Raw genomic sequence first — 27731 nt, forward strand, 5'->3', positions numbered from 1 at the left:
AATTTATGACCCTCAAGTGTTAAGAGTCAAGACTCATTAGTTTTTTTGACACTCTTACAGGTTGGAGTTCACACGCCTCAATGATTTAGTGTATGTGCATTACAATATCCAACTTCGAGTTAAGCAAATAGAAGCACCAATGGATCCAGATGCCATTTCCTTAGACAATATTGATGTATCATCTCAGTGGAGGGTGGAGTCTGAGGTGCCCATCTTGGAGGAGTCACCTTCGTGGTTAGAGCCAGATGATCCATTAGAACAAGGGCAATAAGAGGAGGAGGACTCGAGGGAGGAGCAGTACAAGGAGGAGCAGCAGGAGGAAGTGGAGGAAGAGGACTCAGGGGAGGAGCAAGACGAAGAGGAAGCGGAGGAGGAGGAGGAGGATGTGGGAGCATCAACATCAGCACCATCTGCTATAGATATAGGGGAGCAAAACTCCATACCGAGCACTCATTATTTGACATTAGGTGTAGGGGCAGGGCCTTCTACTACTAGAGGCAGGCCTAGCAAACAACCCATCATGTTTTCCCGTAAAAGGGAGAGAGGGCACTGGTTTCAAATAGATAGTTGCTAGTTTTATTTGTTTTTCTACATATAACTCATGATGATGAGATACTTTTATATATGTGATGTTATTTTGTATTGGTTCTCCAAATTTGAGTCCTTGATTGGAAACTTATCAGGGATCAACATGATTTGGTTTCGCCTTTGATATATCATTTCTATTTGACATCATATATATCAGTGCTTTCTTCATATTTATATGCCAATGTGTTTATTTCATGTTGTTATTGCTTTATATGTTTAAAAATCTGAAAATAAATAAATATATTATGCATTTTTTATGCTTGCCGATATTATGTCGATATTTCCGATAAGATGTTAATTGGACCCTTGCCGATACCAATATTATCAACATTGGGTAGGAGACACAGAGCTTGGGTGATGTTCGAGGCTTTGACAACGCGGGTTGTTTGACATGCAATACTTCGTGGGGCAGAGTTTACATGGTTGTCACTAATGAGTTTTCCAGATTCATGTGGACCCAGATCTCTAGTATATCCCCTCTTCCTAGAGACAATTTGATTGTTGCCTTTTATTTCCATCTAGCCTTGTCACATTATGCTCTAAATGGCATCAATTGGGATCTGTACTAGGCCCTGTATGCCAGCTTAGTTCAATTTTCCTCCTTAGAGATATCATCATTTTGCGGGCTTTTACCCGCCGCACCCGCACCTGATAGGTTCCTATCCAAAATCTGAGGGCACGTTCAGCATCTAGGAGGTGGATCTAGATTCAATGTGGCTTCACGCAGATTTTGATGATAGATGGGGACCATCCACAGCTTATGGTAGGCACTTGTTGCAACTTGGCAAGTCATATAAATTATAATTTTTAATAGTGTTTCCCTATTATATCTCCCTTTAGTTGGTGCTTCATAAAATGAAAGTAAATTGTTTAGATGCATAGATTAAGATGAATGTTCAATCAATGAGCTTGGTTGCTACCATGGTGCTGAATAAATGCTTTTGAACTTTGTAAATTCTTAGCCATGGCTAGGATGTTAAATGCCATTTATATGTTGGCGTGAAGATCTCAATTGCCATGTATATGGCGTTAAATAGTGTCCATATTTTTATCTAGCCTATTATGGGATTGGATTAAAACCAATTTTAAATCTTTTATATGGTCAATGAGGATGTGATAGCCGCTAGACATGAAAGTTTGGCTTATAAGTTATAATGCTTTATTGTGCCGAGAGGCGCATTCTACAACCCAGTATGTAGGTGATGTGTAAGTATGTCACCTCTCCAATAAAATAATAAAAATATTTAATGTCTGCCCAAAAAAATAAAAATCACCATATAAATAAAAAACACTACAATACAATTCAACACTAAGAATCGAAAATACTACTCCAAAATATTTTAATATCTCTTTTAATTAAATATTTGTAATATGAATCTTTAAAAGGAAAAACCATATCAAAGTTGCAATATTTGAAAATATTAATTTTCTTTTCAATTCCATGTTAGAAAACATCTAGTAAAATAATAATAAGGCTTGCCGTGACCTTAAAATTGGATAATAATAATAATAATAATATTAAAATTAAAAGATTAATATTCATACCAGCCTGTCGTAGAGAGGTATCAAATTTCTTGATATACAAACCTCTTTTACTATGAAAGAGATTTGATCCCTCTCAGCGCTTAATAGATCCGGGGTTAAGATGATCTAGGATGGTAAATTATTTAAATTCTCTAAAGTTGACTTACATATATATAATTTTTTTTTTGTGCTTGTCTCCAAAACTTTTCGCAGTGGATTGCTATTGTTTGTGCCTGTATAACCCCTCCCCAAAACTCAGTGCAACATAGATTAATTATAAATAGCCTATTGAAAGCCACATTACTCGAGATAATTATTTAAGTGGCATTTCTCTGATTTCCCTTTCAATATTTGGTTCTAATGGAAGGATTTGTTTGCATAGAGCTGTCAATTCAATACTCATATATGCTGTGACAGTTAGGATGCAATACAGTGGACCATCAATTTATGGGGTGGAATATTTTTGTTTTATGGCTACCTTATTAGGGTATCTATTCACGGATTACAATGAGCTGGATGATTTAATCCTTCTCAAAATTCCATTTGATAATTTCAAGGAGTTAATGATAGAGTGACGTCATGGAGTGAAGTCAGCAATTATATCTTCTATCTGCCATGATCTTTGAGGTTGTTTGGCTTAGACTCTAGAGTATGATATCTGAAATTTTATCAAATAAATAAAAATATTTAGTTAGTCACTTATAGCATCTATGCAAAAAGGAAATAATTTGGATGTCTTTTGGTCCATCTTTCTGTAGTTCCAGAATCTATTTCTATTTGTATAATCGTGCTTGCTAGTTTTGGGCTGAAATAGACATATTTTGTCTGTACGGATTATGTAACTTAATGTTTTGAAGATCCCTGTAATGTAGATCTAACGAAGAAAACACATGGCATCAAATTCTGTCATGCTTTGAAAGTGAACTTTATGATGCATTCATTGTTGCTTCATTTGTGTTTTTCTAGGGATGATGCTGATCAGAAAAGAAAGCTTGATAAACTTCTTGCAAATGTGGAAATAATGAGAGAAACGGCTTTAAAGAGATACGTCATTCCATCTCATAATCATGTAGACTCGATGTCATCTGAAGAATTTTTTTGTGTAGAGTCAGGAGCAATAGTTACATTGAATTCAAGCGTAGCATTGATCGATAAGTATTGCTCACAGTTGCCTGGAGACAGGTTTGTTTTAGAAGCTTTACACATCCATGAAACATTTTCTTCCTCTGAATTTGTAGCTTCGATTGTGAATCATAGGTGCCAAATAGTTATCTCAAAGGGCATATGCTACTGAAAACAATGGTTCTTTCTCTGTGCTGATTATTTTCATTATTATGCTAAGGTTATTTGATAGTTTCTCAAAGATTAAAATCTGTTCGGTTCTGTCAACCTTTTATGAAGAGTGTATTAACATTTTAGTCAGCTTAGAGGTTACAGAATAATGGTTTTGTGGCCAATGTTCTCAGATACTATACACCTCGGCCAGTTTTTCATATGAACAAAGCAACTGCTGAGTGCATTATGGAACTGCCTACGAATTGTCCCATCTCTAGAATTGAGATTCAGGGAGACATCAATCTGTTGAAGCAGTTAGCTTGTCTGGAGGCCTGCAAACAGCTCCATAAAGTTGGAGCATTGACAAATTATCTTCTGCCAAGAAGGGAAGAAGAAGATGAGGACTTACAAGAGGGAAAAGGTATGCTATTGGATATCATACATGAATGTTTGATTTGTTCTACCATTAACTCTTTCATGTGCTTCAATAAATCATACAAACTATTCTAGGCCAATTAATCATCTTGCTTGTGGCATTGTGCTATCGTATCTCTTCTTTATGTATGGCTTATAGGAATATATGTAATTGTTGAGCACAATTAATTGCATTTGGTAGCTGTAAGTGAGACTAGGTGCAATGTACTTAATAAAATCCATTCTATGATGATTAACATGATAATATTGACACTTAAATATTTTGTTTTCCCTCTTTTCAGGCGTAGAAATATTTGTACAAAGATTAACTATTAGGGTAAATTTACTGCATTTATTATGAAAGTATGGTTGAATATATGCTTATCTCCTAGAAATTGGTTAAACAAAGTAATATGATTCCACATGATCTTATACGTAATGTTATAATTTGTCCTTGTTTGAAGAATCATTGTACGAGATGAAGCCAACAACTCTAACGCACTGTAGTTCTTCAAACAAAATTTGTCAAGATGTTTGGTAAATTGATTTTGCAAGGTGTTCATTTCCGAGGGATCAGTAAAAGTGAATTGGCAGTCTCTTGCATGCTTTCAGATGTATGTTAGGCTTAGATTTAGGATGCATTTTTCATACTTGTCGTTCAACAAAATGGAAGATAAGTATTCTCATAATTGTAGGTTACATGTTTTACATGCCAATCTTCTCTATCTGAAAAATGTTTACAAAACAGTTGCATGTAGGAAAATAATGTTTGATTGTATTCACACTTGTTCAATGAGAGACATGATTGTCTCGCTTAGTTTTTGTAACACTAATTACCACACCCTTAAATTATTATGAGTTATGGGTTCTGTTAACGACGTTTTAATCAACATAATAGTGGGTTACAAAATGCTATTTGGTAAAACATGCAGAAATAGATATTACTGTAACCATTAGGTCTAGCTCGGTGAGAGCTTTTCTGATGATCAGTGTTATCGTAACCAGACCGGAACCAGTGGAATAAGCCAGTTCGACTGTTTGGGGGCCAAACCAGTCTAGTTTGAGGTTCAAAACCTGAAATGGCCGGTTCGATGCTGAACACGCCGGTTCTGTAATGGAATTGGCCTGTTTGGTATCGAACCGACCTTTTTTCACTGAACTAGCCAGTTCCATATAGTTTGACCAAAGATTTCCAAGTGTAATTTTTTTTAAGAAAAAACAAAAACTTTTGTCTCAGGCAGCCTAATATTCAAGCATATGGCCTTGTTATTACTATGCAATTCATGAGAATGTTAAAGTCTTAAAATGAAATCCTTTTATTTAAATTTTTAACATTACCATGAAATGACTCAGGATGTTTGAGAGTGGTTCTGACTTCATTGGATTTCATATGGAGGAAGTAGAATTTTAGACCTCACTCAAAATCCAACAAATTTAATAGTTTTTTTAGGATTTCAGGATTGGGGGGATTGCAGTGTTTCCATTAGATTTTTACATTTACGAGGGTATGGAACCAAGGCTGCTTGAAAGCGGGAGCGAAAGTGGGAATTGGGAGTGGGGAGCGACGTTTTCAAAAGCTCTCAGATCAGGAGCGAGTTTAGGAGCGGATTTTATATAATATATATTTTATAATATTCCTAATGGAAATATTAAGTAATAACAACCATAAATTTCTTACATGCAACCAAAAATCAAAACACCGCAAAATATCAACACATTAATAATTTACTCCCAAAGAAGTTGAGCCATTTTATTATAAATCGTGGTAGTAGTACAATAGGCAAGAACAAGTGCACCTGGGCTTGCTAAAGGTAAGCTAGACAAATCCCAGGTGAGAAAACAAGGTGCCCAGATGATGGGAAGTGACTTTTCCTCTGTGCTCTGCGCTGCCCTTGAAAAATGCATTGTTGGCCGGAAAGAGACACCTGTTTGAGCCCTCTAGAATGCTTAGAAAGTTTTTCCAAATTAATCTTTGCCTCTCCTCAACAAACCTAGAAAAATCCAGATAGGGTTTGTCCTAGTTTTGACATTCCAAAATTGACCCCAAAATTGTTTGGCCTAATACGCTGCTGGCTGAGTTGGGATCCTTGTTTGACTCCTCAAATCTGCCTAGAAAATTTTGCCAAATTATTTCTGAGATCCTTGTAAAAAATCCAAAAGAACTTGGAAAGGGTTTGTCATAGTTTTCACGCTCCAAAATTGACCCCAAAATTGTTTGGCCCAATATACTACTGTTGGCTGAGTTGGGATCCTTTTCTGACCCCTCAAATTTGCCTAAAAAATTCTGCCAAATTATTTCTAAGATCCTTGTCAAAAGCCCAAAAAAGCCCAGAAAGAGTTTTGTCCTAGTTTTGACGCTCCAAAATTGACCCCAAAATGCTTGGCCCTCTTCTACTGCTGGAAAATGTCGCCTGTGATAGTTGGGGCGTTTTCTGCTCCTCAAAGGCTAGGAACTCTCCTCCAATCAAATCCCAAACAATTCCAGCTCCTCAATCCCACTCATTGAGCCTCCCCACAAATAGCTCCACAACCACTTGCGCAGTCTTGGGAAAAAGACGCAGGCCCAACCACACCAATTCGTTCTGCTGAGAAAAGCACCTCTGCTCCTGGAAATTTCCTCCTTCCGACAAGTATTTGTGTGAGAAAATAACCCAGCAACAACAAATCTCCTCTCTGGCACAATACCTCTCCAAGCCTTGCGTAGCTCCCTTTTCTACGTCCCATTGGTGCCAGAAATTCGTGCTACTGCGTGGTATCCTCCCAACTACCAAAGAAGAGTAGAATTTGCCTCCCTAGGGTGGCACTCGTGGTCCACCGAAGAAGAGGGTGAGATTTCCCCTTGGAAACCTCTGGTGCTAAACAACACCTGTGACTCAGCTGAACAACTTGAGCAACAATGTGTAAATGGAAAATTATCAAAAAATGCTCTATGCTGCCTTCAACCCCCTATTTATAATTGTTGCCTCACTTTTCCTTGTGGGTCCCTTAGCCAACTATTTCAACCCCCTTTCCACACAATTGACTTTTCCTCTAATGGGTGCATATTCCATGAGGGGTGGCCTCCACATTTCACTAAGCTTGGAATTTTGGATTTCTCCCAAGCCCCATGTACCCAAAATGTCTTCAATGCCCAGATTACAAAATTGTGCTAGGTTTAGCGCTTGCCCAACAAACTTCATTAATTCTATTAAATAAAAAATCAAAATTGAGGATATTACATATTTTTATATATATTTTGATGTATATATGTCAACAAAAGCATGTAGAATGATGAATTAGTGATAAAAAACATAAAAACATGGATTAAACCATATAACATCGCTCATCTAGTAGTTAATAAGTTATACTTAATCAACGATAGGTCCACAAGTTGTAACATCTCGATTCTCATCAACCTTAAATTTTCAAAGTTTCAAAATTCAATATATAACATTTGTCATCACTAAAGTTGTACTTGTAACCTTTACCAGTAACCAAACTATAACTAAGAATATCAAGGTTTCAAACATGAAATGAAGTGTTTCATGAAGCATCATATTCATAATTCATGAATCATTACGAATGAGTTATAAATGTCAGCTTCAAACTTCCAACTTAAATTGTCGTATATTGTTTAAAAAAATACCATAATAAATATGAAAGAGTCAATAGTTATAAAAAATACTAGAAAGTACAAACTAGAAATGACATGTAAATTTAAACTTTATCTCTTCTTTCTGCGAGAAACTTCTAGTTTCTTCGAGGATGATCCATGTGTCTCCTCATGCATAGTGGGACGACCATGTCCAGAACTAGAAGGCACATGACCTCCACGTAATTTTGCAAATGGAGGTGGCAGCAAAAACAGAGCTGGTGCCCATGCAACTTCAGCGCTGCTAGAGGATGATGGGGGTGGCATGGATGATGTTGTTGATGCAACTGTTGTTGCGACTTCTACTTCTTCATCATCTTTTAAAAACTTTGCTTCCAATTCTTCTACATGTATAGCTCCATCCTCCAAATTATCCTCCTCTAGGTTGTTGTCCCAAGTCATATATGATCTATCAGCTTGAGCCCACTCACAATAATGTGTCAACAACCTCAAGTTGTAGTGCACAAAAACCAAGCTTTCTACTTGGATTTCATTGATGCAATTTCTTCTCACATTATGGATGATCTATAGGTACTCCAACACCTCTTTGTAGAAGAAGTGTTAACGACATGTGAAAGCAATTTTATTGCCAATTTTGCCAAAGGTCCCCTGGCGCCAAACATGTTCCACCATGTGAGAACATCCATTTTGTCCCTATCTTCAATTGCATGCAAAGAACCAAACACTCTAGTTTGGCTGAAGTATTTGCCTAATTCTCCATGTAATCTATCACACTCCTCCCTGCCAGGGACTAACTTGTTTAATGTTGCCATTCACCCAACTTGTACCTTTGGATCTGTATGGGGTTTGGTCCTAACCCCACCCCTAGGTGTAGGTTTTCCCAACCAACATGGAGAGTAGTATTTTGGCATAAGGTTATACGCCAATGCATGTGTTGAAATTTCCAAGTCTATCCATTAGAAATTTAATCTGTATTCTTCTGGTTTATTTATTCTACTTGTTAATTCTGAACAAGTTATTTAAAACATATAAATAATGAAATAAACACAATACAATCTTAACAACTACAGATCAACAGCTGAAAGAAAACAAACACGCAAGTGACACCGTTATTTTTGGACAACTCATCCACGGAAAAACCCAATGTGGGAAAACCAGTGCAACTATTATGAGGGTTTATTATTATGCAGTATTTCCTTGAGTACAACTGGGTGCCAAACTGGCTCACCCGACAGAGAAAAACAATCGGCACTAATACCTCTCTATTCGGAAACAGGTATTCAGAAAACCTATCTGTTAAATTATGGTATGTTCTATGCTTAAGAGCAATTTACTTCCAATCTTTTTTATTAGCCTAATATCAATTTCCAGTAGTGCAATCACATCAACATGATAGTAAAATGCAGGTAAAATATAAATGTAAACAACAGAAGACAAGACAAGACAAGAAACACAAGATGTGGCACCAGCCAGGGACAAACCCCAATGCGGGGAAACCCTTTGATCAATTTTTCTATATTCTTCAATAGTTCAGCAGAGAGAGAGAGATAGTACAATATCACAAATATGTGATTTACAACAACAGCAATACAATATTTGAGCAACAAGGTCAAGGCTGATCAAATAGCTCCCAAAAGACCTTAAATCAACCTAGGAGAACTCGGCCTCCAACAACAATAGATAGCAACCCAAAACAATCAACGCAAGGAGGTCAAACAACAGTCAATGCTACATCAATACTGTGGTCAACCCTAACCAATCAACGCTGTCCCAAACATGTGCTCCAATAGGTCAACGCTAGGCTGTTTGGCAATGCGGCTAGCCTAGGAGAGGCCGCCCAACCGAAGAACGCAGTAAACTTCCTCTTCGCTAGTCAAACACATGTATAATATACCCCTGCTGCTCCACAGTCAGCCCTAGGTCAACGATGTCCCAAAACTGGCCTGCGTCCTTCCTTCTCCCATGTGTGAGTGTCTTCCTTCTCCTCACATACCCAAGAGACTAGGAGAGAGAGGAATGAGATGGTGAGATGAGTGTGCTAATGCCTCAAGGTCTCCTCTTCTTATATGCCACGTTGAGGATAAGCTGGGGGTGTAAATAACTATTATGCTTGCTAGCCGACCTTGACAAATTATCAAGAAATAAAAATAAATTCATATCTCCATGAATACATGTCGGATTCGGATGATCTTTAGATCAATCCTACATCTCTCGATGAGAGGAATCCAAGAAAATTATCAGCTGCCATAAATAAGATGACCCACATGGAGTTTGGCCTAGTTTCCAATTTTAACACTCCCTCTCAACTAGGGAGAGCTCCATTTGCTAATCCATTTGTTTGTCGGTAATATCTCTGCCATCAAATGCACTACCCTGCACTGCTCGGCTTTGCTGAACTATGAAGAAGAAGAAATGATCGAGAATGTATCATACCATCCTCTACTGACCCGAAGTCTGTCCCAGATAAAAGAAAGTGCCCACTAACACTCTTACTGACCCGATGTCAGTCCCAATGAAGAGAGTATGTCATACCACTCTCACTGACCCGAAGTCAGTTCCAAAAAGAGAGAGATTTATATTACTCTTACTGACCTGAAGTCAGCTCCAAAAGTGAGTGAGTTATATCACTCTTACTGACCCAAAGTCAGTTCCAATTGATCCTAGATCAATGTCATCCTAGCATAGGGAGTACGGTAGATACACGATGCATCCATCGGTACTACTATGGTCCCTATCCTCATTTCCCTACTCATTGGCCAGATGAGAGGTACTTCCCATGAGTCCCAGAGTGCATGGGTAGGATGTCTCCCTACTCATTGGCCAGATGAGAGGTACTTCCCATGAGTCCCAGAGTGCATGGGTAGGATGTCTCGGCAAGAGAAAGATGAACCACTCATCCTGCTTACATGTCGCCATAGAGTATCACAGGGGAAGGCTGAATCATTCACCCTGTACATAGCGCACCACTAGGGGAGGGTGAGTCACCCTATGGTCGCTCGTCGCTCCAAGAAGTACCCCAAACCCCCCTGGAGCTCCCAGAGCTCAATGTATGCATCATACAAGACCCTCATAAGAGGGTCTCTCCACAACTCCTAGTCGTTCTCGGAAAGTCAAGAATTTGACCTTTCCCAGGGGCTTCATCAGAATGTCGACAACCTTCTCATCAGTCCCAATATGATGGAGCCTTATTGCTCCTCGTTGTACCATATCCCGGATAAAGTGGTACCTGATATCGATGTGCTTGGAGCGATCATGAAATACGAGATTCTCTGATAAACAAATCCCACTCTGGTTGTCGTAGAGGATCACGGTAATATCCAGCATATGTCCAAACAACTCACTGAAGAGATTCCTCTACCAGACAGCCTCACAAGAGGCCATGCTCGCAGCAATGTACTCTTCTTCAACGGTGCTCAAAACCACTGGCTTCTGCCTCCTGCTCATCCAGGATATCGAGGCAGAACCCAAAGAGAAACAACACCCAGAAGTGCTCTTTCGGTCCACCACACTGCGTGCCCAATCAACATCAGAATATCCATGTAGCCTAACATCTCCGGCAATGTATCTCAAACCATGAGTGATTGTGCCTCGAAGATATCTCAGAAGATTCTTGGCACCAATCCAATGTGAGTGATGAGGCTCAACCATATATAGGCTCAATCCTCCTATGAGTTGATAATACTGAGAAGCATTTCCCAAAGTAGGTCCGGTAGCACTACCGCATAACTTCTTGAAGTTAAGCTCCATCGGGGTAGTCACGGGCTTGCAGTCCACCATACCAAATCTCTCCAATATCTTCACCACTCATTTTCCCTTAAGATAGGAAAATTTCTCCTGGCTTTTACCAGACCTCCAGCCCTAGGAAAGAGTGCATCAGTCCTAGGTCCTTCATTTCAATTTTGGAAGCCAACTCCCTCTTACATTTGTGAATGAGAGGGTCTGCACCTTTCAGAAAGAGGTCGTCAACATACAACACCAATATGAGAGGCTTATCATCTTCAACCTTAAAGTAGAGGTTTGGATCGACTTCACTCCTAGTGAATCCCAGCTTCATCAAGTAGCTATCAATCCTTTCATACCAAGCTCGGGGTGCTTGCTTCAATCCAAAGAGAGCTTTCTTCAACTTGCATACATGAGATTCCCAATTATGAATCTCAAACCCCTCGGGTTATTCCACATAGACTTCCTCTTTATTCGAACCATGCAAGAACACAGTCTTGACATCCATTTGATGTAGGTTCCATCCTTGCGAAGCGGCAAGGGCTATGATCAAGCGAATAGTGGTGTATAGGGCAACAGGTGCAAATATCTCATCACAATCTACACCTTCCTTTTGAGAGAAGCCTTGAGCAACAAAGCGAGCCTTGTACTTTTTAACACTCCCATCAGCTTCATGCTTGATGTTGTAAAGCCACTTCGAGGTGACAATTGTTTTGTCCTGGGGTCTGGGGATCACATCCAAGACATCATTCTTTGTGATGGACTCGTATTCCTCATTCATAACATCCTTCCATACTTGATGCTTCACAGCTTCTTCGAACAATGAAGGCTCACTTAGAATGATGGTGCTCATAATGGTCAAGTATCCCTGATACCTGGTCAGGTTCTTACTTTCACGGAAAGCCCCTTTGGGTGCAATATGTCTCTCTGCATCTTCAAGAGTCCCCCTTAGCCATGAGGACCTCTTCCTAGAAGAGGAAGGCTCTTGCGGAGGGGGATCAATAGGATCCATATGTTCTTCTATATCGGGCATCGTCTCATCTTCCTTCTCATCCGGCTTCCTGGTGTCAGCTTCTTTATCTTTCCTTAAAATAGGAAGATTGTCAACCTTGCTAAGAGCCATATCTTTGTCAAAGGTGACATCATGGGTTATCTCGACTTCCCTTTGACCAGCCACATAGATTCTATAGCCCTTAGAATTTTCGCTATAACCCACGAAGATTCCCTTCTTCCCAAATGCACCCAATTTGTTTATTTTCTCTTTCAGCATATGAAAATATACGGGACTTTCAAAAGTTCTAAAATCAGAGACATCAAGTTTCTTACCAGTGAACATTTCTTTGGGAGCCTTGGAATCCAACGCTTGATGAGGGCATCGATTTTGAACATATACAGCGGTGTTCGCAACTTCGGCCCATAGAAACTTCGGAAACCTTTGATCATGGAGCATGGCACGAACAACTTCCACAATCGTACAATTCTTCCTTTCCGCCACACCGTTCTTCTCAGGAGTGTATGGTGTTGTGGTCTCCCTCTTAATGCCATCTTCTTTGCAAAAGTCATGGAACTCATTGTATTCATACTCGGTCCCATTATCAGTCCTTAAGATCTTGATCCTCTTCTCGGTTTGATTCTCGATCAAGGATTTGATGTGACGAAACCAAGAGAACACTTCATCTTTCTTTTTCAAGAAGTATATCCACGTCTTGCGAGAATAATCATCTGTAAAAGTGAGATAATATAGATATCCTCCCAAAGAGTTCACGGGCATCATACCAGATATGTCGGAGTGAACCAACTGCAAAATGTCAGAGGTCTTGCTATGGCTAGAGGGTAATGGTCCCCTTTTGCGCTTTCCTTCGGCACATCCCGGACATACACCTTCATGCTCTATTTTGAATTTGGTAATCCCTGTCACCATTTGTCTCACATCGGGTAGATCCTTATAATGAAGGTGGACAAACCTCCGGTGCCATAGTTCAGACTGAAGAGATGTGTCGCAAGACATGACTCCCAACGGACTTTCTCCAACTTGATATAAAGTGTCAAATTGGAACTCAAGAGTGAAAACATCTTTAAAATTCTTTTTCCAAACACGTACCTTGCCATCAATGAAGGCCACCTTGTAGCCTTCGTCTTCTATTACCGAAATGGACACCAGGTTCTTCTTGAGATTAGGTACATATAGGACTTCTTGCAAATGAATTGTGTTACCCTAATTTAATTGAAGAATAATCTCCAAGTTTGTCTCCTTCTCTGTCAGATTGGAGAGTGCTTACTTGTAACCAGTGAAGTGCCTTGAGGCACCACTATCTATAAGCCAATTTCCCAACGAGTCCGGAGGAGAGGTAGTGGAGAGGGTCGATATCAGATAAACTCATCTTGCTTACTATTAACAACATTTTATTCATACTTGGAGTTCTTTGCTTTCTTGGAGGGTTGACCACTTCCTTGATTTCCCGCATTCCTCTTTCCTTTGATATTGAACCTGCCATTCCTTTGATTGTGGTTGGAGTTGCCCCGGGAGTGATTTTGATCATCATCATGTGATGTGTCATTTCTATTTGGACACTCCCTCGCATAGTGGCCAAATTTATTGCAAACGAAGCATCTTCCCTTCCTTCCACCCTTCGATCCAGTCTTTCCTTTGAAGTGACCTTTAGACCCAAAATTATTTCTCCTTTTGGCATGAGAGGAGAAAGAAGTGGGATTGCCTTTGCTTGAAGGCATTTCTTGCTCCACCATCCTTGTCTCTTCTTGAATGCATCTCGCCATCAATTCTTCAAATCCCAGAATTTGATCATTGTTGAGAAGAGTGGTTCTAAATACATACCATTCAGATGGGAGCCCTCCAAGGGTAGTGATAGTTAGTTCCCTGTCAGAAATGACTTCTCCAATTGATAGGAGATCATTCTTGATCTCAATGATCCTTAAGAAGTAGGATTGAATATCCTCGTCCTTGCCCTTCTTAATATCCTTTAGCGTACTTTTGAGGAAAAAAACTTGCTTTGCATCACTAACTTTAAACAAGCTTACCAGTCTATCGTAGATCTCCTTGGAGGTGTTTAACTCGAAAATGTAGGCCACCAGACGCTTGTAAATTGAGTCCCGGATGATCTTTGCTTTGACTTAACCCTTAGTGTACTTGTTCCTTGTAGCATCCAGTGCATTTGATGGAGGCTACGTAATTCTACACCTCACATAGTCCAACACTTCGTGCTCTTCCAATGTCAGATCAAGAGACATGTTCCATTCGTGATGGTTAGACTTCTCACGGAGCTTGTCTTCGGCGGGGAAGTGCAATGAGGAACCCATGAAGCTTTTTGACTTTTTTACACTGTCTTCGGAGATTTCTCTTGCTTCGGATTTTTTTTCACCCTAGTTCTGATACCATGTTAAATTATGGTATGTTCTATGCTTAAGAGAAATTTACTTCAAATCTTCTTATTAGCCCAATATCAATTTCCAGTATTGTAATCACATCAACATGATAGTAAAATGCAGATAGAACATAAATGTAAACAACAGAAGACAAGCCAAGACAAGAAACACAAGATGTGGCACCAACAAAGGACAAACCCCAATGCGGGGAAACCCTTTGATCAATTCTTTTATATTTTTCAACAATTCAACAGAGAGAGAGAGAGATAGTACAATATGACAAATCTGTGATTTACAACAGCATCAATACAATCTTTGATTAGCAAGGTCAAGGCTGATCAAACAACTCCCAAAAGACCTTAAATCAACATAGGAGAACTTGGCCTCCAACAACAATAGATAGCAGCCCAAAACAGTCAATGCAAGGAGGTCAAAGAACAGTTAATGCTACAACAACACTGCAGTCAACCCTAACCAATCAACGATGTCCTGAACATGTGCTCCAACAGGTCAACGCTAGGCTGTCCAACAATGCGGCTAGCCTAGGAGAGGTTGCCCAACCCAAGAACGTAGTCAACTTCCTATTCGTTGGTTAAACACATGCATAATATAGCCCTGCAACTCCACAGTCAACCCTAGGTCAACGTTGTCCCAAAACTGGCCTGTGTCCTTCCTTCTCCCACATGTGAGTGTCTTCGTCCTACGCATACCCAAGAGACTAGGAGAGAGAGGAATGAGATGGTGAGATGAGTCTGCTAATGCCTCAAGGTCTCCTCTTATATGCCACGTTGAGAATACGCTGGGGGTGTAAAACACTATTATGCTTGCTAGACGACCTTGACAAATTGTCAAAAAATACGAATAAATTCATATTTCCATGAATACATGTCAAAATTGGATGATTTTTAGATCAATCCTACATCTCTCGATGAGAGGAATCTAAGAAAAATATTAACTACCATAAATAAGATGATCCACATGGAGTTTGGCCCTAGTTGCCTCTCCAACTGACCCTCAAGCCTCCTCATATACTTTCCCTGTTGGTCCTTCAACGACCGAGATTAAGTCTCTAATCAATGGCTAAGATTAGATTTGGGTTGATCCATGACTTTTGGAACCTTTTAACTCAGTTTTATATTAATACCCATTAATATTTTATTTTTTCTAAGTCGAACTCCATTAAAAATATCTCCCAACCTGGATACAATTTGTCCAAACTATTTCCGGGTTTTGGAGATCTCATGTGCTGTAGTCTTTCCACCAATTTTCATGGCTAGAGCACATCCGATGCTTACCCCAAATCAACCACATGTAGTGGAACATTAAGTTTATTCCATCGTGCACACACATATTTGTGAATATGATCATACAAGATGAGATCGTTTGGCTAAACAATATTTTTTATTTTCCCCAACATGTTATTCATCTACTGATACACCTCCCCAATCACCGGTGTATTTGTATCTGCAAAACAAATCATGTTATAAATGGGTTTGGTGTATTGCAAAACATCCCTCACATTTGTCCAAAACAAACCATCAAGAGTGGTGTCCTCCACCTCTTCAAACTCGCCCCTATTAGTTGCGGTTACAACCCTGTCCTTTAATACCTGCCACTGTGGACTCGATACCATGCTAGCCAATGACTCTCTTACCTTCAAAAAACGCTTGAAGGTGAGGTAATAGCTAGCAAATCTAGTCTTCCCAAGCTTTAGTAGCTCCAACCATGAGTGATTATGGAAAAGCTGATTGGTAATAAATTTTATCATTCTCTTGCCTCCCTTGTACAATTCACCAATCCATCTATATTGAGGTTCCTTGATCTTAATAATGTTATGCATCAAAATTTTCATTGTGTGAACCAAACAACTAGACCAAAATATGTTGGGGTATTTATCCTTAATGATTGTTGTCGTTGCCTTACAATTAGAAGCATTATAAGTGATGACTTCAATGGCATTGTATAGCCCAATACTTTCAATTGTTTGAGTTAATGATTGTGCAATGTTGATGTCAGTGTTGAACTTTTCTGAGTAATCATGTGATGAAAAGAAGACTGCACCAGTAACAAACACACCAAAAACATTTATAGATGACATGCCTTTTACATTTGTCCGACCATTAGATACAATAGATACCCCATACTCATTCCAAGCATTTGTGAATCTACCCAAAACATTTGTTATTTTGACCTTTTCACGATCAAGTCCCACGATTCTAGCTTTGTCATACCCAGGGCTCTCATATTTTTTAGGGGCATCATTGATGGTGGAAACCATTTCATGCCGATAAGGTGATCGAAGAACATTGAATGGTATCCCACATGCATAGAGAAATTGGAAAATTTTACATCCACATCATCCCTACACCATTGATCAAGAAACTCTGATATTGTTCTACACCTTAAAAGGATGTCTGTGCCTTTACCTCCATATCCACTATCATGAGTAGATGCTGATGGAGTTCTTATTTTGTGATTGTGGGCTAGTGGTGTCATGTTCAGAGTCAGTGTTTGATCTTTTAGATTTTTATTGGGCATTCTCCACTTCTTTTATATATTTGGTTCTTTGTTGTGTTAACACATTTCCATAGGTTTTGATTCCTATTTGCTTAGTTCCATCTCATGCCATTTTCCCACAGAGATGCTTTCTTGCATGGGTTTATGAACCTATGTAAGTGATTTTGCAATGGGGGCATGTAAATTTAGTGGTTCCACCCCCTTTCCCTGTGGAAAGCCTAGTAACATATTTCCACAAGGGGGTTTGGTCTTCCTTGAACAATGTAAACTTTGAAACGAGAACTGTAAACTCATAACGAGAACTTTAGCACAAAAAACCCTAAAAAGATTAAAAACAACACGAAAATGAAAAGTGTTGATGATGGAATAACTTTTTTGTTCTATGGTAATTTCTCAACATTGTTTAAAAATGAAACATAGTTACCGATCGAACGAGAAGGTGAACTCGTACCCGTTTTTATGAGGTAGCAAAAAATCACCCGATTTTGAAAAGTGGTAATGTTAGGATAAACTTTTTTCTTGAGCATATTTTCGACACTTTAAATTTTCTCATGTATGAAGCATGAACATTTTTTTTTTCAATGTTAGTGATTTTCACGTTGATTTTGAAAAGTGTTGATACAACATCAACCCTTTTTTTAGAGGGTTGGTTTTTGACACTTTAATTTTTTTTGTTATGTAGCAAGTATGAACACCTTTTTTAAATGTTAGTGATGTTCATATTGATTTTGAAAAGGGTTGATGCTGCGTCAACCCTTTTTGTTTAGAGGATTTCTTTTTATATTTTAAATTTTGTTATGTATTAAATGTGGATATTTTTGTAAATGTTTGTGAAAAACAAGAAAAGCCAAAAAAACATGACCAAAAAATTCAAATAATAAAAAAATACATAAAAAAATTTAAAAACACCCATAAAAATGTAAAAGTAAAACAAAATTCAATATATATATATATATATATATATATATATATTTCAAAAAAACATAAAATTTGAAGAAAAAATTTGAATATTAATCAAAAGAAAAAAAATACATCCATAACGATTTTTTAAGTTAAAAAATAAAATTACAATAACATAATAATAATTATTGAAAAAACCTAAACAAAATTATAAAAATAAATAAAAAAAACTTGAAAAAAAAATCATAAACCTTATAAAATAAAAATTAAAAAAATTGAAAAAAAAATAAAAAAATATATTTAAATTAGAAAACAAAAAAAAAAATGGGAAAAAAATAAAAAAAAATAATGAAAATAAAAATATTTAAATTAGAAAACAAAAAAAACCAAAAAAAAAAAAATTAAAACAAAAAAATTAAAAAATAAAATTTATAACAAAAAAAATTTTAATTAGAAATTTAAAACAAAAAAAATTAAAAAATAAAAATAAAAAACAAAAGTTCAAAAAAAGAAAATAAAAAAGAAAGAAAAAAAAAACAATTAAAAAAATGATTATTAAAACAAAATTAAAAAAAGAAAAAAATTCCTTTACCACGGGCGGGGTTGGCAGTGGGCGTGGGCGGAGAGGCACCCTGCAGCAGCCTCCCCGCTTCGCGGCCAACCCTGCCCGGTGTAAAGGATTTATTTATTTATTTTTTATTTTTTTCGTTTTTTTAATTGTTTTTATTTATTTTATTTATTTTTTAGTTTTTTGTTTTAATTTTTTTTAAAAAAATTTTAAAATTTTTTTAGCTATGTATTTCTTCTTTTATTTAAAAAAATGTTTTGTGTTTAAAAAAAAAAAATTATTTAAAAAATTGATTTTTATTTGAATTTTATTTTTTGCTTAAAAATAAATGTTTTCATTTTTATTTTGTTAATTTTTTACTTATTTTATGATATTTTTAAATTTTCTTTTTCCAATTTTTTTATAGTTATAAGTTAATTTTATGTTACTTTTTACATTTTTAAAAGTTTTTTTTTTTTTGTCTCTCTTTTTTTTTTTTTTTTTTCTAAGTTTTTATTTATTTATTTCTATGAATTTTAGTGTTTTTAATATTTTATTATATTTTAATTTTTTATTTTGTTTTGTTTTATATTTTGTGTTTTTTTTTTTTAATATTTGAATTTTTGTTTTCTTTTTTATTAATTTTTGTGTTTTTTTATTGTTTTTATTTATTTTTTTCCAATATTTAAAATTTGCTTTCTTTTTATTATTTTTTGTGTTTTTTTTCACTGTTTTTTCTTTTTATCAATATTAAAAAAAAGTAAATTATTTTTTGTATTATGTATTTTGTGTTTTTTTTATTGTTTTTATTTTTTTTCAATATTTGAATTTTTGTTTTCTGTTGTTGTATTTTCATTTTTGTTTCTTTATACATTTATTTTTTTATTTTGGTTTTTATTTTCAATTTTTTCCTACAGGTCTGTGTCGATGCTTGTCTAACAACCCGATCGCATCCCATTGTGAGCAATTTGATAGTTGATTTTAAAATTTTCTCTATAATGAATCCAGTATGTCCCCATAATGTATCAATTTAATAGTTGGTCTTTAAGTTTTCATTACAACAGGTCGAGTTCACCTACACCGTGTGTCAATTTGATGGTTGATTTATAATTTTTTTTTTGCAGTGTATCGAGTTGTCTTAGGCTAAGATTTTAAAATCGCTATATATTTGGCATTTAAAAAATAAATTATTCGAGTGTTCATTTTTAAAGTTTTTTGTCATAATTTTTTTTCATAATGTTATGATTGAAATATTTTGAAAACTTGATATTTCTTTGTAGTCATAATATTTGGTTTTAATTGCATGGTTGAAAAATTGTCTAAGATTTTAAGTTCTTCTAAGTTTCAAGGCTTTTTATTTTTAACAACATGGATGGGAATAGTCAAAATTCGAGATATGATATTTTATCTTTAACATCATGTTCGAGAATTGGTTGGAATTTTACAGTTTTTCAAAGTCTAAATATTTTCTCTTTAACTCCATTGCTAAAAAATGTCAAAATTGTAACCCGTTTTTTTTTGTTATTCCAGAATAAACAATTTTTTTTTCAAGGCTGTTTTTTCACCCATTTAAAAAAATGGTTTTACTTCCATTTAAGAAAATGTTAAAAATTTACCTTAAAAAGAACATTATTCCGGAATAAACAATTTTCATTTTTTGGTTGTTTTTCATGTTTTTTTGTTTCATTTTTTGGTTGTTTTTCATGTTTTTTTTTGGGTTTTTGGGCTCGAGTCCTTGTTTTGAAGTAATAGTTCCCATTTCATCCGTAACTATGTTATGGCAGTAAAACCAATAAAAACCATTATTTTTGTGCGAAAATCACCCTAAAAAAAACGTGTTAATGTTGGAATAACATCATTTTTTTGAGGTAAATTCACAACACTTTTTAATAACGCCGTTAAGGATAAAATATCATTGCTCCGAAAGACCCTAAAATTCCAACGATTTTCACGAATGACATTAAGTTAAAATATCACGTCTTTGAAAAATCATAAAATTCCAACAATTTTTAGCAATGGTGTTAAAGATAAAATACTTATAACTATCTTCAACCATAGCATTAAAGATAAAATATCATGACTCAGAGACCCCTAAAAATTTTGACAATTTTCAACCATAGAATTAGAACCAAAAGATTCTGAATACAGAATACTTCAAGTTTTCAACTATCAAATTGACAGAGTGAAATTGGGTTGTTAGCCAAGGATCAACACGGACCTTGTAGAAAAAAAGAAACAAATAAATAAAAATTAAAAAGATAATTAAAACACTGTATTAAAACATAAAAAATAATAACTAAATAAAAAAATATATATATATATATATATATATATTTTAAATACGGCAAAAGAGAAAACAAATATTAAAAAAAAAACAAAAAAAAATAAAGTTTTTTTTTAAAGATTAACTTTTTTTTATAAATAATAATATAAGTATGGAAGAGTTTTCACATTGCATTATATTAAATATCGTTTTTTGACATTGAATTGCGTTAAGTAAGTCATTAATCTATGACCATTTCCATGAGAAATAATCCTAACTGATTAATTTCACATAACACTTGTAAACAAATATATATATATATATATATATATATATAACCATTTCCATAAAAAAATATCACTTTATATAAAAATACATATTTTAATTTATACATATATTTATTTATATAAAATGGATTTTTATTATATATAATATAATTTTTTCAAATATATATAAAAACCATATAATGAAATTTTCATATATATATTTATATAACATAGTTTTCTCATATATATATATATATAGAACATGGTTTTCATATATATACATATATATGAAACCACATCATATAACAACTATACTGTTGAATCAATGACACAAGTGGCACGATGTATATGTGTATTTGATCATAGCCCGGTTTTCAAAGACCAACTATACATATATATACATATATACCGCAATCAAATTGCATGCAGGGCAGGCTCATCCCCATCACCCCATTGAGGGTCCGCGTCCAAGCCATGTTTTAATGCGTTAAAACAATGCTCCACCGATGCTCGATTATACTCCGCGGACCTACCTCAATATATAACATATTTTTATTTTAAAATTTTAATATTATTAATATGGTATTAGTAAGGCGTGGATAAATTAATTTCCCAAGCCTTAAAATTCATTCAATGACTACGCCATTTAACTGCACTTCAGAACTTCTAAAAGCTCCAAACCTGTGAATGAGTAAAACTTGTGTACGATATGAATCAAATTAATGTCCTACAAACAGGGACGAATCAGTGTTGAATCAAATTAGTGTCGTACAAACACACGTAAAATATGTGACATGAGGGGAGAAGGACGTATCATATTACTTAAGTTCCTCAAGCAGAAAATCCCTGGAAATTTTTAGTTTTGTCATCGTGAATATCGACTAATAACAACAAACCAAATTTATGATTGAGTACATTTTTAAAAAATATCAAAATTATGAAAATGAATCAAATTAGTGTCGTACAAACACACGTAAAATATGTGACATGAGGGGAGAAGGACGTATCATATTACTTAAGTTCCTCAAGCAGAAAATCCCTGGAAATTTTTAGTTTTGTCATCGTGAATATCGACTAATAACAACAAACCAAATTTATGATTGAGTACATTTTTAAAAAATATCAAAATTATGAAAATTAGGCTTTTGTTTTTAAGTAATTTATTAAATAAATATCAATATGTTTTATAAGACAATTTTTATTTTTTTAATCTTTATATAGGGGATGTGTAATTTTATTTATGTTTAATATGGAGTTGACCCATGTGCATCTTAAAATAAAAATAAAATATTCTCTAAATAAAAAAATAATAGTGGTTAGTTGTGTAATATAATTTCATTTAAAGTAATTAGAAGTAAAACATGTAATTAAGATGTTAAAATCTTCTGTTTTTCAGAAATATTTCCACATTAGATTTAAATAAACTATTCGAATTAACTAATTTATGTTAATATCAATTTTATATATATTAATATACAGAAAAAATGTTAAAAGAAAATATTTTAATGATGTATATAATAAAATATTTAATATGGGTTATCAATAAAATATTTTAATATGAATTAATATTTACGTATATTTAAAAATATATGAAAGAAAGAAAGAAATTATTTTAACGTCCACGAGGCTAAAGATAGCCTATAGGACACATTGCTTCTTCATCTGCTTGATGTATTCGGCCCTTTTTCTGTGAAGCTTCAAAATAAATGCTCTCAGCTTTTAGACAAGCCCCTCGCTTAATAGATTATCCCAAGAGCTAGCTACTAGCATATCTGCATAAATTTCCCTGTTGTCTTTGAAGGCCTCACATTCTAAAATGAAATGTTTTTCTGTTTCCACTTTTCCGGAAGAACAAAAAATGCATACTCTTTCCTCCCACACCTCCTTTGGCCTTTTCCAGCGCCCTGTTACGCAACAGAGTTGATGAGAATTAGTCCTTAACTAAGCAATAAGAATTTTGGCTCTCCAAAAGATATTGACCTCTATGTATGCTTTTGGTTGATGACTATGAGTGGGATTAAACACTTCAATATAGTATTTTTTTTTTTCTTCCTAGCTCCTTATCCCAAGTATGTTTGTGGAATTTTTCCATAACAAAAGCTTTTATGTCTTTGTTGTTTATGGGACACGCGTTCAAGCAAATACCCCATTTACTAAAGCATTTGTTATTTTGCTGCATCCAAGTTTTTTGCTCTTGCACAATCTTTTATTAAAGACAACCTTAGGCCATCTACCCTCTTCCATTTGCTCAATTTTTTTTAAACACCTTATGGTTTGCACCATAACAATTGCTTCAATAAGAGTAGTCCCCGTTTCACTTAACAAGATATCATAAGGAACTGCACTTTTAATCCTAAATTTGTTTGTAATCAAACGCTTCTGAATTTTCTCAATTTGTCTCCACTGCATGTTGGATGTACTATTAGCCCACAGTTCACAACCATAGAGAATCATCAGAAACACTAAAAGCCCAAAAAGAGTTTGAGTGGTTTTCTAGTCCCATAACTCTGCTTCTCTACACCTATTTTAAAAAACATAAAATGCTTTCCAACCCCCAAAGTTCTTTTCTTTCTACAACCATTCTAGCTTAGATTTTTGTTGAAGTCAATTCCAAGGTATTTGTAATCCGCAACTTCCAGAATGTTGCCTTCAAAGTAGAACTTATGCTGGTTATGTTTTATTTTCTTAGAGAAGACCACTACTTTCATTTTGTTGATATTGACTTCATCCCCACACTTCTACAAAAATGCTCAAGGGATAGTAAGTGCTCTTGCAAACCAAGAGCTGATTTAGCAATCAGAATAAGGTCATCTGCATACAAAAGAAGCCTTATAACAAGCTTGCCCAAATAGATACCATCACCCCCTTGCGAATTTAAGCACTCCTGAAGCTTGTCGATATATAAACCAAAAAGGGTAGGAGATAGTGAGCAACCTTGCTTGACTCCGATATCACTTCCAAAATTTTCAGAAATGGCTGCTAAAGTTCTAATTTTGACTTTCACCTCTTCATACAGCCAATGCACAACTGCTCTCAAATGTTTAGGAACCCCAAGTTCCTCCATTCTATGCCAAAGCTTTTCCCTAAGAACCGACTCAAACGCTTTTCTGAAATCAACAAAGCAACAAAAGACTTCTTCTTTTTTCTCCCAAACTTTTTCAATGATGTGCCTTAAAGTTATACAATGGTCAACTGTGGAATGTTTAGGTCTAAAACCTGCTTGCCCTTTAGCACGATTATCTCTTTCTTCTGCCCACTTGCTAATTTTGTTTTCTAGCATGCTTCCAAATAGCTTTACAAACAAAGGGTTTATCACTATGGTCCTATAATCGGAGGGATTATTGATGTTACCGCTCTTGAAAAGAGGTATTGCCAGACTAGTTGTCCAATCTGTGGGGAACCCTTGTTGTATGATGTTGTTGAAGATTTTTGTAATGTGAAGTGCAAGAATCTTTGAACCCCACTTTAGATATTCTGCTTGGATTTCAGCTAAGTCTTTTGCTTTTCCAACACCCAACTTCTTGATACCCATCTCTACCTCTTATATCGTGAAGAGTTCAATATCAGTGTTGACCAAGGGGGAGGGTCGACCTTGGGAACTTGCTCATAGAGTTGTCTTGCATAGTCAAACCATTTAGAAGCTGCAATATTATTTCAAATTTGTATCTTTTTCAGTTGGAGCTCCTTCCAAGATAATTCGGGATTATTTTTCCCAAGGAAGATTACTTCTTCCCTCCTTGAAACCATGAAATCGACCTTTTTCTTGCTTAATAACTGCTTGTAAGCCTTGAGCTTTATGTTATCCTTGTTTGACTCTTTCCACATTCTCCTTGCCTTTTTGCATTCCTCGTCAAACCAAGCATTAACTGGAAAGCAATTTGTTTCCGACTTCTTAATTTTTGCTCTTTTGCACTTTGCAAGTGTGCATTGAATTAAATGTGTTAATTCATGACTATGAAGGCTGTGAATTTTAATTTTCTCCTTCTCGAAGAGCCTCTCTAGCGTCATTTTGAAGGTACTACAATTTTCTGGGGTCAAAAGCATTCTGCCTTGTGGGAGATTTTGTTGGATATGCTGAATTTTTGACTCTAATTGTTTCTTTCCAATCCAAGAGAAACATAAATAAATTGGCTTGTGATCTGATTTCAAATCCCATAGCTGATCTCCAATCAAAACTTCTTCCATTTTTTCACACAATCCATGCGAGCAAATTACATAATCTACCACACTTGCTCCATTGTAAGTAGTGCAAGTGAAATTACCAGACTTTGCTCATCTAGTCAAGCCATTCCAAATGATTAAATCAAAGGCCCCACATAAAATAAGAAATTGTTCACCAAAGAGATTGCAACCCTTGTCCTCTGAAATTCTTTCCCACTGATGATTACTTTCTTCTGTAAGCCAAATAGGGTCACAATCATCTTTACAACAAAGAATGCTAGCTTGCTCACTTGCAGTCCTAGCATTGAAATCACACACTATAAGGACTTCATCTAGCTGCGAATATGTTGCAATATTCGCTTTTAAAGCTGCAAATGGATCTTTGTGGTCAAGCCCTCTACCTTTGTAGATTTTTGAAACTTGCGGCACAAAATAGCATGTTGCAATTCTGAAGTGGTTTGCATTTTCTGATATTTTAAATCAAATGAATTGCTTATTTAAGTCTTCTTTTTCTAACTGAATGAGACGACCTTCTTTCTCCTTTACTAGCACCATGATACCCCCGTGCCCTTTGCCATTCCCTGTTGCCTTGTTCCACACTGCCATCTTCTAGTATCCTTCAAATAAAGGTGTCTTGCACCCTTCATGCTCATGTGTTTATATGAGGCAAATTATGTCTATATCTTCCACAATAGTTCCTAACTCAAGTCCTCGTCTCCATGGGTAACCTCTGCAGTTCCAACAACTAATCGTAAGGAAACTTGGGTATGACTTGATTGCTATTTATTTTGACATGCAAGACTCACATTTGAGTCTTTGTCCGTGCTTTCCCATACCGACCTTACTTTCTAATTTCCTGTTGAAGAGTTTGTCGCCTCTTCTTTATTACCATCTTACTGCTTTGTTCTTGAAGGAGGTCCAAATTGCGCTATCACAACTTTGCCTTTATAAATCCATGCTCTCTTTCCTTCATCTATTGCTACCCTACCCTTTAAAATTTACTCTCTTCTTTCCTCCTGTTGTTTTACAGTTAAATCTTCTTCTAGGAAAAATGAGAACCCCTCAAGAGATGTTTTTTGCTTAGAATGATATATTTATCAAGCAAGCTAGGCATAATGACTTTTATGGGCATGGATCTCTCCACGTTAAACTTACATACCCTCCATGCTTGGCATATTTGTCCTTGCCATAGAAACTTGTCTTTCAAGAAGTCTCTTGCAAGGTCAAGAGTACATTCATTTTTCCCATACTCTTTCACCCCTTTAATAATTATGTTTGCTACCCTATTTTTTTTTTCCTTGCTTTCACTATCTTGCATCTTGTCAACTTGAATATTTGTTTCTCCTTCCTTATTAGCAGAATTGCTAATAACTTGAGCCCAAGTTTTGGAAACTTTGGTGGAATCTCTTTTCGTTTCTTCTCTTGCGTTCTCTTCATGGTTGTTTATTTGGGCAATCATTTTCCCTTTATCTTGGGATGATTTCACATTCACCACCTCTGTACTTTCCACTACACATTTCTTTATGTTTTGCACATCTGCCTTCATGCGTTTTCATTATGTCTTCCCTATCAAGAGAGCTTATTGTAACAATGCCACTAGTTCTTTTAAAATTTTATTGCTTTTTGCTAAAGCCTTGTTCTCAGCTGTTATTATATGAATTTTATGATCTTTTTCCTGCCCTTTAGCTTCTAAAACCTCCAACCTTTGTTTTGCATTTAACAATTCTTTCACAGAAAGATCAGATGACCAGGTGAGAGGTGTGGATGTGGGACTATATAAGGCAGAATCATCAATGACTTTTCTTTTGGACTTCTTGTGGCCATATGCTTGTAGAGGAGACTTGTTTGAGCGCTTTTAAAAAAATAATGTATATATCATATAAAGTTATTGAAAAAATAAAATTTTATAGTTAAAACTTGTGAAATAATCTTATTATTTTACTATTTGTTTTTTTAAATATATACATTTTTAGTTGAAATCCAATAATTTTTTTCAAATCATGAACTTAAATTATATACTCTATATAATATTCAAAATATACAATTTAAACAATAAAAATTACATATTATATTTTACATTTAAAAAAAAATTACACCTAGAAAAATATTCATCTTTGCAATTCAAGTTAGATTTTTACTTAAAATGAATCTATAAAAATTAGTTTGTATCCACTCATCAAAAGTTTATTAAACAATGATATTTAGACGACATAGATGTGTAAACTTGGAAATAATATATTTATAAATAAAGGATATCACCCAAACACATTAATATATTTAAAAGTAAAGTATATCAACCAAGGACTGAACGAGAAAAGAGGCAAATGTTTCTGTATAAATTGTATTATTTTAATCAATATTTCCTTTTACACTAATTCATTAATAAATTTATCATTTAAATAAATATTTAATATTAAATTACGTTATTATTTTAATAAATAATAACCTTAACTAGCAAATATATCACTTAAAAGATATTTAATATAACATTACATTTGTGACGGACATTACTAACAAATTTATGACTTAAAGAAATATTTAACATGAAATTACATTTGTGACGCTTCTACATTATGAAAGACA

The 27731-nt window shown here is 35.2% G+C and overlaps 1 protein-coding gene across 4 annotated transcripts in view; it reads left to right on the top strand.

Moving 5' to 3' along the window:
* Positions 1 to 27731, top strand: part of DCL2 (dicer-like 2) — a 538569-nt gene that overhangs the window by 276132 nt on the left and 234706 nt on the right. For all 4 annotated transcript variants that reach the window (XM_089402947.1, XM_089402946.1, XM_089402944.1 and 1 more), the window contains exons 13-14: positions 3079 to 3294; positions 3579 to 3808. In XM_089402947.1, coding sequence (XP_089259073.1) covers positions 3079 to 3294; positions 3579 to 3808 — 446 coding nt within the window. The remainder of the gene's footprint in view (positions 1 to 3078; positions 3295 to 3578; positions 3809 to 27731) is intronic.

The sequence above is a fragment of the Pinus tabuliformis genome, chromosome 2_1, assembly GCF_031772625.1.
Source record: "Pinus tabuliformis cultivar Carrire ecotype Pingquan chromosome 2_1, CPIR1, whole genome shotgun sequence".
Taxonomy (NCBI): domain Eukaryota; kingdom Viridiplantae; phylum Streptophyta; class Pinopsida; order Pinales; family Pinaceae; genus Pinus; species Pinus tabuliformis.